Source organism: Salvia miltiorrhiza, chromosome 5 (genome assembly GCF_028751815.1).
Source record: "Salvia miltiorrhiza cultivar Shanhuang (shh) chromosome 5, IMPLAD_Smil_shh, whole genome shotgun sequence".
Classification (NCBI taxonomy): domain Eukaryota; kingdom Viridiplantae; phylum Streptophyta; class Magnoliopsida; order Lamiales; family Lamiaceae; genus Salvia; species Salvia miltiorrhiza.
The window spans coordinates 45,372,804-45,387,558 of record NC_080391.1 but is presented as its reverse complement, the minus strand read 5'-3'; the positions used below and the strand labels follow the sequence as shown (position 1 = coordinate 45,387,558).

At 32.1% G+C, this 14,755-nt stretch overlaps 1 protein-coding gene across 1 annotated transcript; it reads left to right on the top strand.

Annotated features, from left to right (window-relative positions):
* The first annotated feature begins 723 nt into the window (after positions 1–723).
* LOC131024507 (uncharacterized) lies at positions 724–6,615 on the top strand. Its single transcript, XM_057954015.1, has 6 exons — positions 724–1,191; positions 2,471–4,724; positions 4,798–5,124; positions 5,204–5,303; positions 5,398–6,120; positions 6,217–6,615. The coding sequence occupies exons 2-5, from the start codon at positions 2,473–2,475 to the stop codon at positions 6,112–6,114; spliced, it is 3,396 nt and encodes a 1,131-aa protein (XP_057809998.1). The 5' UTR covers positions 724–1,191; positions 2,471–2,472; the 3' UTR covers positions 6,115–6,120; positions 6,217–6,615.
* Positions 6,616–14,755: the final 8,140 nt, after the last annotated feature.

The following is a 14,755-nucleotide window of genomic DNA, read 5'->3' as shown; positions in this document are numbered from 1 at the left end:
AAGAAATATGAAAAGACATGTTTAGGCGTGAAAATTTTGAGAGACTAGTTTCCTTTAGAGCATCTACAGCAGATCTCTGAAGAGTAATTCTAACTTTAAATTTGAGCTAAAATAATAAAAGGTGAGATAAAGTGATCATTCAATAGATTACCTATATTAAGTTGGACCCACAAAAAAATTTACATCCCCTCAAATTTAATCTTAAATTTACATTCTCTTAAATCTAATCCTAAATTTATAAAATAGATAATGAAAAACAAGAAAGCTGCTATGTGCAATTGTAAAATAGAGGTTAAAAATAATTTAAGGAAGATCTTAGAAGTATTTTTAAGAGTAAAATTTTGAGAAATCAGCCGTGGATGCTCTCCGTATAATAGTTAGATGAACTGAAAACCCAGGGACAGTTGGCAGCTGGTTTTTGTTTGTGTTGCCAATTCGTGAGTTCATTCTCTCAAAACATACGCTGCAGCGTTCGTGAATCCTCCGCCGCCGACTTCGTCAATTCTCGGCTGCCGCTCGTGAAATCCCCCTGCACAATTTTTCATTTAAAGATTTCAATGAAAAAGCTCTAATTAACCACTTCCGCTTCAATTCGGACCAATTCTGGGCTTCTTTATCTCGAGGGAAAAAAACTTGGTTTCCTATGCAGAGGCGATAAGAATATAAAAAATACTGTACTTGATAGAATCCTTTATGCATGTGAGCTTCATCACATACTATATGATATGATTAGTAGCACCATTAACAACATACTCCATTAATTTTATGATTACTAGCATCATTGTATTAATTTCAGCTACTTAAATACCATCATTATTCCTCAGCACACGCAGACGTTATTCCGCACTTACTAATAGAAACTTAACTCCGACGGAGTTCATCTGGTGTTATTCCGTCGGTAAATCATGTAATTAGATGCGAAGCCCCTCTCATTTAGTCAAATTCTCCCCCAAATTAGAACTTGCCCTAGGTTCACTTGTCTCCCAAATCGCCGCCGCCGTCGTTTGAGTCCGCCTCCATTCTCGCCGCCGACGTGTACTTGCGCCTCTCGCCGGGAAACTAAAAACTAAAACCTGCTGCTACAAGTTGCTTTCCTCTCCCGATTCAACAACTCCGCCCACCTCGCTCTCCTCAATCTCAACTGTTTCAATTGCAGCTACTCATTCTGCCTTTCTTCCTTTTGATTTTCAGGTTCCTCAATATATCATTTTGCATCATAGGACTACTATTTTTCATTGTTATGTGTTATTGTCGATTTTCGGAATTTTTTTTTAAGAGCTATGTTTTGCATCATACAGTATTATTTTTCAAGAGCTATGTTGCTCCGTTTTTGGATCATATTTTAAGATTGCTTTGCGACTAACTATGAGAGAATGTGGATATATACAGCTCTTATAGGTTTGGAAGTATAAACCAACACATGGACTTACTTATAATATTGGATTTAAATAACCACTAGTTTAACATTATAGTTCATGTTTTTAATTTCTTTGATGATTGCTGAAAATATATAAATAGATGTATAACCTATCTTTGCAAAGTTGAGACTCAAGAATTAGCATATTCGTGTTTCAAATAAATAGTTATGAAAAACAGTAAAATTGAGACAGTAAAACTAGAGGCCTAGTTTAATTAATTTTGTTCCATCTTTCACCAAGAACTTTGCCCACCTCTGTAAAGGGATGACTTTTCTCGACATTTTGCATCAAAATAGAATTTGGATGACCATAAACTGAAATGAAAATGGATTGTCAATAGAATGTCTGGAGGGATATATCTAACATATTTATAGGTATAAATCAATGCATGGACTTACCTGTCATTTATTTTTATACTTTCAAAGTTGAAGGAAATTGAAGATTTGTTGTTAGTCCTTGCGCTTGTCCTCACTTTCACTTGCACAAGCTCTTTTGCAGGACTTGAGCATCAGTTTAGTCCATTTATATACCACTCTTATGTATCCCATCATATCTGTTTTATTATTACCTTTTATGCTCAAGAGAATAATATTCAATATTACAACAATTTGAGATAATAATCATGTATGTAAAAAAACAGTTTCACCTTCTTGCAATATGCATACCTTGAAAAATCAAAGGATTATTATTTCTTCGGAAGACTTTTTTATATTAAATATAGGTTGTAGTCACACTATAAAATGTTATAATCATAGATAAATGTGCCCCTAAATGTGAAGAAATGCAGCTTCTATATTCTATTGTTTGTTTTTTTACATTGGACTAGTAGAACTGAAATACAATTTTGTGTAGAGTTGATGCAAAAGAATAGTAGACATGTTTGTCACTGATTGCTTATAGTAAGTGTAAAGCTACAGTCAATGCTTGTAGGGTGAACTAGATATTGTGAAATTTGCGATTTTACTTTTTTTTATGTATTCACTTTCCTTATTGTATAATACATCATTCAATGCAACTTGATGAGTTACGAATTTGTTATTATGATTTTGCAGGAATGAGTCATAATCGTGAATGGATGTATATTAATCGTTTTCATGATGATGGTGGTTTAAATTCCGATTTTCTAGCTGGACTTGAAACTTTCATTGAGTTTGCTAGTAGTCGATCACTGTTCATGGATGGAAACAATATTAAGTGTCCATGTAAGAAATGTGATAACGTATTTTATAAAGAACCAAACACTGTAAGGTACCACATTGCAAAGTTTGGATTTGTTCAGAATTATTACACTTGGAGATTCCAGGGGGAGACATCAGTTGGTATGGCTGATGAGATGAATTTGGATGTTGGCCATAAATCAAATGTGCATCACACGGTGGTGACGGATGCTCATGGTCCTCTGTTTAACATGGGTGAGCCCGGAGAGAAGCCAAATCCCGAAGCACAACGATTTTACGACATGTTAAATGCTGCAAATAAAGAGTTGTGGCCGGGCTGCTCAAACCATTCACAGTTGTCATTTATGGCACGACTTATGAGCTTGAAATCAGAGAGCACCATGGCTGAAAAATGTTCTAACCAGATACTGAAACTGGTAAAAGAAAGTGTTCCGGAGGATAACTTGGTGCCTGATGATTTCTACAGCATGAAGAAATTGTTACATGGCATGGGGCTGCCTGTAGTAGAAATTGATTGTTGCATTAGTAATTGCATGATCTATTGGCGAGAAGATATTGAATTGGTTCGTTGTAAAGTTTGTGGTCAACATCGTTTCAAGAGTAACAATCGAGAATCTTCAAGCCAACAGAAGAAACAAGTAGCATTTAAGAAGATGTTATACTTCCCTCTAACTCCTCGACTACAGAGGTTGTATGCGTCTAAAGCTACTGCTGAAAATATGCGTTGGCATGCATCATCATGTGATGATGGGGTCATGCGTCATCCGGCAGACTCACCCGCATGGAAACACTTGAACATGACGTATCCTGTATTTGCATCAGAAATTCGTAATGTCAGATTGGGTCTTTCAATCAATGGTTTCCAGCCCCTTAGTCAATTAAGGCAACGAGATTCTTCATGGGCCGTTGTAGTGACACCCTACAATCTTCCTCCTTCGATGTGTATGAAAGAGGAGTACATGTTTCTCACGATTTTAGTGTCTGGACCACGTAATCCAAAGGAGGATATTGATGTGTTCCTGCAACCACTTATATCAGAGTTGACAGAGTTGTGGGAAGTGGGTGTCCTTACTTATGATGTGTCGTTGAAGCAAAACTTTCAGATGCACGCAGCTGTGATTTGGACGATTGGTGATTTTCATGCGTATTCTATGTTGTCCGGGTGGGGTACAGCCGGAAGATTGGCTTGTCCACACTGTATGAAGGAAACTGATGCTTTCACATTAACACAAAGTTGTAAGTTTTCATGGTTTGACAACCATCGAAAGTTTTTGCCTTATGATCATCCATTTCGTAAAAATAAAAAAGCATTCAGAAAGAATACAGTGATTAGTGCAGAACCACTAGAAATGATATCAGGAGAAAAAATATTGAATCAGATCGATGAGTGGGGACTAGTAAAAGTAACTAAGATGGCTAGTGATCCAATAAACGGGTATGTTTCTGAAAAAATTGGCACTGGTTGGAAAAGAAGAAGTATATTATGGGATTTGCCTTATTGGAGCTCTCTGTTGATCCGACATAATTTAGATGTCATACAAATAGAGAAGAATGTGTTTGATAGTGTGTTTAACACTGTCCTGAATGTCCAAGGGAAAACAAAGGATACGAGAAAATCTAGAGAAGAGCTTAACCTATACTGTTACAGACCAGGATTGGAGGTTGATGAGTCAACAAGAAAGTATCCAAAAGCTTCTTACATGCTTGACAATCGTGAGAAGAAAGTCTTGTGTGAATGGATAAAAAGTCTCAGATTTTCTGATGGATATATCTCAAATTTGAGCAAATGTGTAGACATGAGCAAACTGAAGATGTTTGGGATGAATGATCATAAGTGTCATGTGTTCTTGCAGCGCATTCTACCAATTGCATTTCGTGAACTTCTTCCACAAAATGTTTGGAAGTCAATAACTGAATTAAGTTTATTCTTCAAGGATCTGACTTCTCGAAACATTAAAACTGAGGATATGTGTAGGCTTCATGAAAATATTGCAATAATTTTATGCAAGCTCGAACGCATCTTTCCTCCCAGTTTCTTCAACTGTATGGAGCACCTACCTGTCCATTTGGCTGATGAAGCTCGCATTGCAGGGCCAGTCCAATATCGATGGTTGTACCCATTTGAAAGGTATTATCTGTTTTTAGTCGCAATGTGTAGATAAATATGCATATCTATTCATTTGCATTCACTTTATTGATAGGTACTTACGAAAACTGAAAATTGATGGAAGAGACAAAGCTAGAATTGAAGATTCTATATGCAATGCTTATTTAGTGAAAGAAGCATCCACATTATGCTCTTATTACTTTGAGGAACATATGAGGATGAAGCGTAGAGAAGTGCATCACAATTGCGATGGTCGAGGTGATATTAGGTATGAAGATCATCCAGATATGCTTTCAATTTTCAAGCAATCTGGACAACCTTTTGGAGAAATGTCAAAGAGATATCTGGATGAAAAAGAGTTGGCTGCTGCTCATTTATATGTTCTACTAAACTGTACTGAAGTTACAGATTTGTATTATGAGTAAGTATCCCATTACTTATGAATAATTTCCCAATACTTAATGGTTAACTACTAACCTAACAAGTTGTATTTTTTGAAGTCGGTTTGTTGAAACTTTAAAAATATCAAATCCATCAATCTCTCAGTCTGATATTGAAAAGGCTATAAAGAGGGACTTCGCACCTGTGTTGGCTGCATATGTGAGACTTCATCTAAATTAGTGCATTTTTATATATAATACGTAATACTAGTTAATATCTTACATATCATTCCTGCCTGATTTGATGATTGCAGGTCAAAGATCCTCTTAGCTACGCCGACGCCGTGACTCCAATGATACGAGAACTTGCAACAGGGCCTTCACGACTAGTTAAGACGTATCCAGGATTTTATGTAAATGGATATAAATTTCAAACTCTGAAACATGGGACACAAAAAGCAACTATGAATAGTGGAGTGTGCATTAAAGGTGAAGTTTATGGAAACAAGAATGAGCCTGATTATTATGGGCGATTGTTGGAGGTCTGTGAATTGGAGTATCCTAGGGTACCTGTCAAAACCATAACAATGTTCAAGTGTGAGTGGTTTGACACATCAAAAAAGGGGACATTGGTGCATCCTGATTTCAAATTGGTATCAGTAAACCATACCCGCAGGTATAAAGAGTATGAACCTTTTGTCCTAGCAAGCCAAGCAACTCAGGTGCATTATTGCCCCTATCCGAGTTTAAATGAGTCGATGAAGGACTGGTGGGCAGTTTGCGAAATGAAAGCTAGAGCTGATGTAGAAGTCTTGGATAAAGCATCTAGTGCAATACCGCCACCCTTTCAAGAGGATAAATCGGTTCATATAGCCACTCCAACCATAGATGATGACACAGTACCAGTTCATCCAGATGGTACTTTGATAGATATCGAAGAAGCTGGTGATAAATCAGATGAAGATATTCAATTGCCGGAGACGGATGATGATGATGATGAAGATGACGATGACGATGACAGCGATTATTAGCAACAGGTTTGGTTATGTGAATATTAATAGTGCCTGATAATTAAAAACTGAGGTTCAGTTTTACTTATTGACTTGTTGATGTATATGTAATTTTTTTCTCAGATGGTTCCAAGATAGCATGGTAGATCACAAGTCCTTGGTAAGGATGCATCGACATCAGCAGTGTTATTAAAGATTTTGGAATTTGACTTTTGATGGAATTTTGAATCTGATGTTGATCTTTAGTCTTTTTGGCTCTTGGGAATGGTATTGTTGTTTCTTGGCAGATTATACATGAGAAATGACTTGTTTAATTAACTTTTGATTTTTGTGGCTATGAATCAGCTTTGGTGTGTGTAGTTTTCAAATGACATGTTGTGTGTTGTGTAAAGGGAAATTAAGGCAGGCAGTGAGGTCTCAATTGTTTAGAACTACAAGTAGAGCAAATGATATGCCATTTGATTGGAGAAAAATGTATATTTCATGGAATTATATTTTATCAAGTATATGATTTAAATGTTAGATCTCATATATATTAGTAATATACTACTGCCAAGATTTTCTGCATATAGGATCCAAGTTCTTGGTTATTTCGAATAGCTGCCTCGTGCCGGAGCAATGAGACTTGTACTGCAATAAATTATGAAGAGGATGAAAATTAAATATTAATGCAACAAATTATATTTTTGTGCCATTCTTCCAAATTCTATATGTTTTCTTCATTCTAGACTTGGTTCAAGGTAGCTTGAAAAGAGACTTAGGTTCAAGGTGATTAAAAGGGTTAATTGGTTGAAATATTACAATATTTACTCAAATTTGTAGTTTTCGTGTAACTCTTTCGAACGTTTGAACTCACAAAGTCACAATATCGTCAAAAAAAAATCCCACTAAAGTTTATATGTAGTAGTATGTTTTACCAATCGAATGAAAATTAAAAAAACAGTATCATAATTACAATATTTTAAAAACAATATGAAAACTTTATGTTGGAACGAATGCTGATTGAAGTGAAAGAAAGAAAGCATACAGACAAAAATCCTTCCAATATATTCACATGGGATCTCAATCTGCAGCATCTTTATTAGTGCACCAAACCACAAATATACTGATAAAATAAAGCACAAATTAAACTATGATAATGTAATTTGAATTAGCTGCTTGCTACAAACCTCCAACTTTACATCAACAACACTCAAAGAGGAAGCAATGATTCATATATAAGTCTAAAAAGAAAAGAAAATAGTTGAAAACTAAAAAAAGAAAGTAGTGATTTTTTTTTTTTTTTTTTGAAGAAAGTAGTGAATTGTATCTACTGATTTCCTGACTCAGTTTCAAGGATGCTATCTAAACAAGGCCTCCAAGCAGAAGCAGCTGGTGCTTTGGCTCTGCTTCTCTGTATCTCTCCCACTACATCCTCCAATGGCGTCTTGCCACCTGTCTTCTCCAGCTGAAGCAGCAGCAACTCCAACTCATGCTTTCTCATAACAATTTTCACTCTCATTTTCCCATTTTTGTGTGATTCCTCTTTGTCTTGTTCAATGATTTGTGGGATGTGTTTGGAGGTGATTTGGATGCAGTTTCCCATATTGCCTCAAAACTGAAAATGGAGAGAGAGAGAGAGAGAGTAATGGAGGAGTTGTTAACAATTGCATGTGAGTGTGGGCTTTAGGGAAAGCCCCTTTTATAGATTGATGACTCATCCAGTCATCCTTGGACACTTCTATTCTACTTCTAACATTTTGTAAGAAAAAAAAATTCATTGATAAAATCTTTGGAAATAATTTACATCTTTTTGCAAATTCCAGGAAATTTTTCAAACGTTACAATTAGAACACTACTTTTCATTTTTATTCTTTTAAAATTTTCAAACTACCATTTTTCTACAAATATGATGAGTAAGTTCATTTAATATACAGTAATAATACGGATGTTGAGTTTGCCATACTGAGCATCTTATATAGAGTATTTAACTACAACTTTTTTGTACTAGTAGGACTATTATTCTAATTTTTTATATAATGATTGGTTATCGTGAGAACTAAAAACAAATTTTTAATAAAATAAAATTGCATTGGTCTTTGAAGAGGTAACGAGTGTAGCAACTGCGGAATTTTACGTAAAAGATATTGAATTTAATGTAATATATGCAGGAGATGGCTTAAAGACATGATGTCATAATTCGCATGAAATAAGGGATAGGTGCCCATGTTTGTTACTGCCTATATTTAGACAACCACATTTCCCTATTAAAATGTTGTCTATTTAATTATGGTCATTTTATTGCTTAATTACTAACTTAGATACCACATTAATTATATAAGTATATGATTCAATAGCGAGTACAATCACATTATGCACTCGTCTTATAGACCATTATTCTTTATATTTCCTTCATAAAAATCAAGTTGATATATACGTAGTTCGAAACTATGTAAATGAATAAAGCTTATTCTAATTAAAATTATCTTACTCTAATTAAGATTGCCACATCAGTGGTGTAGGTGATCGGTTCTATAGCTATCAAACGTCTGTGACGAAATTGTGCACAAATTCTTTCAATATTTAAGAAATCAATTTCTCAAATTCAGATATGGTACAACTTAGTTGTTAAGATATTTCTCTTCAAACTAGTAAATTCGAAATTCGAATTATCTAACGTGCATGGGGTAGGTGTGTGTTCTCCAGGATTCGAACTCATTTAAAAAAAATTACCTTTAAATAAATATCAATCATATAATATATTAAATCAACACCTACATATGATTACACATTAAACAAGTATAGATTTACCGCTGAACATATTTATAATCTTTTTTTTTTTGTCACGTATATTTGACATAAATATATGTCACTAATTCAAGTGGAGGTGACTTGAATAACGTATAGTTCTTTTTTTTTTTTTGTGGCATTTAACAATTTTATCATATGTGTGTTACTTATAATGAGCGTGAAGAAGCGCTGAAGCGTCGAGAAGACAGGAAGAATCGATTCTATTAGATGCTAGCTATTTAGTGGAAATGTGAAACGAATTTTTGTTTTCTCTCAAAACTTTTTTTAGGTTCAATTAGTGCTGAATATATTTAATCAAAGATTCTGAATAAAACCAAAGTAAGAATTATTATAAAATTCCTTTTATATGAAAAAAAAAAAGAGAGTAATAAAATCTATATAAATACTCATAAAATAACCAAGGACAATGAAAATAAAATTTGAGGAGTATTCCCCGTATATTTTCCGATTTGAAGTATTTATATTATAGAACTTTAAACATCAGTGAATCCAAAACATATATACTCAAAGCTTACAAATCATAATATTTAGCATACGTACATCACAATTGGGATCCCAATATTTTTCTTTAAATTGTGAAAGGTAATGCTTCCTTAAACTTACACCCAAATGTTAATTATTGGTAGTTTCCATTTATCATTATCTCTAATAAAAGTTAATGCAACATTATTCTATGTATATGAAGCAAATTATCATCACTATACACTTAAAGTCCTTGTATGCAACAATAATATCATCATATACCTTAAACTTACACCCAAATGTTAATTATTGGTAGTTTCCATTTATCATTATCTCTAATAAAAGTTAATGCAACATTATTCTATGTATATATATGAAGCAAATTATCATCACTATACACTTAAAGTCCTTGTATGCAACAATAATATCATCATATACCTTAAACTTACACCCAAATGTTAATTATTGGTAGTTTCCATTTATCATTATCTCTAATAAAAGTTAATGCAACATTATTCTATGTATATGAAGCAAATTATCATCACTATACACTTAAAGTCCTTGTATGCAACAATAATATCATCATATTTAGGGTGTATTCTCTTTGATAGATAAATTTAATATGGAAAAATGAGGAATAACAAAAATTTATGTTTTTAGATGTTCCATTTCTTTTCTTTCATTTTTTACAAAAGGGAAATTCATCATTTTTAATTCATTCTTTTCACTTCAAGGAAGGATAATATTTCACACCAAGAAATATTGTCATCCGTTGAAGTGAAAATGAGGAATGAAAAATGATGAACTTCTCTTTTGTAGAAAATGAGGAAAAAGAAATGGGGCATCTAAAGGTATAAATTTTTGTTATCCATGTTTTTTTCATAATAAATTTATCCATCAAAGAAAACACAACCTTAGAGTTAATGGTTGCTTTTACACATTCTCAAAGATTAAAAAACAAAAAAAAAATCACTATAATTTTTTTTTACAAAACCTACCTATTTTGAGCTTGAAAGGACAAAATTGTTCTTACATAAATTACAAATTTTGTTGAAATCGCGAACTTTGCTCGATCTTTACGAGCAAAGCATTAATGGTATTGGTATATACATCAATGCTCGAGATGCTCGACCATTGCGAATCGAGCAATCAAACATTAATGATCGAGATCATTCTTAGAAAATGCACTAATACTCGACCATTGTGAGTCGAGCAGTCAAGCATCACTGGTTGAGCATAGTGTAAAATACACTAATTAATGCTCCACATAAGGGTAAAAAAGTTTTATGTACATATAATTTATATATTTTATAAAAGATCATTATTTTTAGATTTTATCTTTCAGAATGAGTATATATTATTTTGTCCCTTTTATTTAGGGGCATAAGGATATATACCCATTCTAAAAGATAAAACCTAAAAACTACACATTTTGTACAAAATATATAAATTATACACATTTAGGACTCTTTTATTGTCGAGCATTAGTCTATTTTGTACCGATGTTCAACTTACAATAGATAAATATCAAGCATTAATTGATGCATTTACTAGGAATGTTCGACTACTAATGCTCGATTGTTCGATTCGTAATGGTTGATCATGTCGAGCATTGGTGTATTTACCATTAATGCTCGACTCGCAGAGGTCGAGCGTGTCGTGCATTAATGTATTTACCACAAATACACTAATGTTCGATATACATGATTCACAATAGTCGAGCATGTATAGGCATTAGAGCATTTACCACTAATGTTCGAATTGTATTGATCGAGCAAAGTTTGCGATTTAAATAAAGATAATTTTATTATTTTAAATTCAAAATAAGTAATTTTTATAATTTTCTTTTATAATAAATATTTTATATTTTAATCTTTTAAAATGAATAAAAACAACTATTAACCCATATATTTATCATCCGTACATCACAAATTTGTCCCTCTATAAGTATAGCCTAGTCGGCGAAACTTGACAGCTCGTATGAATTTCTACTCGTTGTCTATATATCAATCGACATAATAGTATCAATAGAGTGAAATATAAAATTAATAATACGACGAAATTGTACAATTTGGAATGCATATGGTCGATGTCGCAGTCACAGAGTGAGAATGTTCACATATAAGATTAGCATTTAGATGTGAAGAGTACTATATATTAGAGCACAGAATTATGTCGTTTTTTCCCCTCCAAAGTTAGGATTTTTGTTTTGTTAGTAATGTCTTTATCAATTGTCATGTTAACACAGTATACAAACAAATTAATCAAAAAACGCAACGATAATTTCACAAAATTAATTTTTTACTCCGACGCACTTCACTTCTTTCTAACCACAAAAATTTGACTTTATTTCTATATACTAACTCAAATAGTTTAGAGTTAACACATCAGTGTAAAACGAAAAATGTAGATTCAAGAAACAAAATTATAATGTCAATGAGGCTTGCTTTAGTGGCAAAGTTAAGGTACTCAAAGACTATCTTTTGTGAGAGGTCTTGGATTCAATTCCGCCTGTATGCGGTGACGTTTTTCCACTTTAGGGTGACTGGGTGAGGTTCCGCCTACGTGCGGATTGTATAATTGATTATATTCAAATACCTCTTATAATTTAAAATATATATATATATATAATGGAAAGTTTTTTTTTATTGACTGTGAGATATATTTCTCTTTAACACATGGCGAATTAACGATTATCTATAGACGCAAATGCTGCAATAAAATATTTGACTTGATTTCAGATCGTGTAAGAGTTGTTCTCAAAAAAAAAAAAAAAAAAGAGTTAAAATTAATTTTGAAAGTGCCTTACCAAATTAAATCGAGCTAGTAATATTACTTACCAGTTTATTAAAAAATTAAATGTCAAAATCTCATCGATCACATCCTCTATTATTAAAAGAAATAGTAAACAATATATATTTTTTGTTCAATTTCAGATTTTATCAAAGAAAGTAAAAGGTGTGTCTTCATAAAACACCCCAACTCAATTAAGAACCGACATACGTGCAACTATCAAGAGAATAGCATATTTTAGTTAATATGATGAAATGTTCCTTCGTTTAAAATTTGAATCCAAATTTAAATTACTACTCATTCATTACAAACGATTTATTCGTAGATTTATATTGATTTATTCATAAATTTATATTAATTTATTCGTTAATTTTATTTTACATGATAAATTTGAATAAATTGATATCAGTCATAGGATTTGAATATCTGACTTTTCAAATTTATTCTCATTTCTCACCATATTTAACTATTATTACTTAATTCATTTTTATTATATTATAACATTTTCTCTCTTACTTTGATTCTGATTCAAATGAACATACATACTCTTTTCTCACTCTTACATAGATTCATGAACATATTCTCCCCCGTCTTACTTCACATAAGAGGGGAATATTATCCAAGTTTTCATAAATTCACAAAGTCTATAAAGAAAAAAAATGTTATTCGTAAGGGAAGGGCTTAAAGCCCTTCATTTGCTCCTATTCATTCTAATTAGATTCTAGTTATAAATTATTTTCTTTGTTCACAACAAATATGATACTTTTGCTATTTTTAATGTTCATAATTGTGGAGTTGGTGATGGGTTGTTTAGCCCGTCTTACTTTGCTGTCTTTTTTCGGCTGGTTTGTTTGTGTTGGGGTTGGGTTCGGTTATTTTTGGGGCGGCGAAAGGGTTCGAAACTTCTTAGAGGCAATGGTTAGGCCGGAGCTCCTGAAGTTGTTTCACCTTTCGTTGCCCTTTTGGTTGTCTCTTTTGTTTCTTCGTAGACGGGTACTCTTTTTCCTTGCTAAGGTTTTTCCCATTGGGTTTTCTTTAGCAAGGTTTTAATGAGGCCCGGCCCTTAGTCTGCTTCATGTGCTTTCAAGGGTTTCTTTTTAGGTTCTTTTTTTTAATAAAATCGCTATTTAATAATTTTAAGACATGACTCCAACTTTTTTTCTTAACTTTTATCCTTATAAATATATTTTATTTACAAAAATATATATTCTTAATTCAGTTGCAATCATTCATTTTAAATTTTAGTGGACCATTTTTTCACTACATAAAAATTAACACCCATGTTATTCAAAATTATGCCCACCAAAATGTCATACTTTTGGTGGACGGATGGAGGAATAAATTCTAATTAAAGTAAAAAAAAAATCTTCTAATTAAAGTAAATTGCGTATACAAACTTTAGCTAACTTCAAAATGATAGGAGCGTGACATGGGCATGAGCTACATGTGCAAGCATAATGTGCCCACCATTGATGTGGCAATTTTAATTAGGAAAGATAACTAATAAATCTTACTCTAATTAAAATTATCTTACTATAATTACAATTGCGACATCATGGTGGGCACATTATGCATGCCCACGGTGGGTAGGTGATCGGTTCTGTATATATATAATGGAAAAATAAATTTTATCCTATGTGGTGGCGTCCGTATAATCTTTTCATTCTAATTTTCCTCAATTCTCATTCATTCTTATTTTTTAAAAAATTTTTAATCAATTTTCATATCTAAAAATCATTAATCAATTTAGCAAAATAAATTATATCCTACATGGTGTCGTATAATCTCTCTATTCTAATGTTCCTCAATTCTCATTTATTTTATTTTTTTTCTAAATTTTTAATCAATTTCCATATCTAAAAACCATTAAATATCTAAAAATAATTAATCAATTTCCATATAAAAAAATAATTATATTAATATTTCATATATCTTGATAAATCCTATCCTATGTGGCGTCATATAATCTCTTCATTCTAATTTTCTTTAATTCTCATTCATTCTTATTTTTTCTAAATTTTTAATCAATTTTCATATCTAAAAACCATTAAATATCTAAAAATTATTATATTAATATTCCATAGATCTTGCCCGAGTAAATATTGAGAACCGAACTCCTCTTGATTTTAAACTCTAAACGTCATTTTTGTACACACCTTTGAGATATTGGGTTAATCATGTACATCTTCTTATATATAATACGATTGTCCAATCCTATGTAACTTTTTCTCTATTTTTTGTACTTATTTTTTTTTTTATTCTCATGAATTTTACTTTTTAATCAATTTATTTATCTTAAATCCCACGTTCAAATTTTAATAAACTTGACCAATTGTAGTCATGTATTTATTAGGATTAGTAAATTCACCAACAATGAAATTTGACAGATAATCAATTATTGTACCAACTTATATTTGACTTTTTAGATATTTATAGACTTAAACGAGTTTGAGAAAAATTTGCAGATATCACTATACGTATTTTGACGATAACTGATAGCAAAAACACTTTTGAGTAGGGTTTGTGACATGACTGGTATATAAATTCTAATAAGATATTCTAAAAAGATTTCGTATAATATATAAGTTCTATATTTATTACTATAAATTAATTTTTA

Bases quoted from the DNA above. Each gene is read 5' to 3' on its own strand.
- LOC131024507 (XM_057954015.1), top strand. From the start codon at position 2,473: ATGAGTCATAATCGTGAATGGATGTATATTAATCGTTTTCATGATGAT. The intron at 4,725-4,797 runs GTATTATCTGTT...CTTTATTGATAG, and splicing joins TGGTTGTACCCATTTGAAAG to GTACTTACGAAAACTGAAAA. The intron at 5,125-5,203 runs GTAAGTATCCCA...TATTTTTTGAAG, and splicing joins GTTACAGATTTGTATTATGA to TCGGTTTGTTGAAACTTTAA.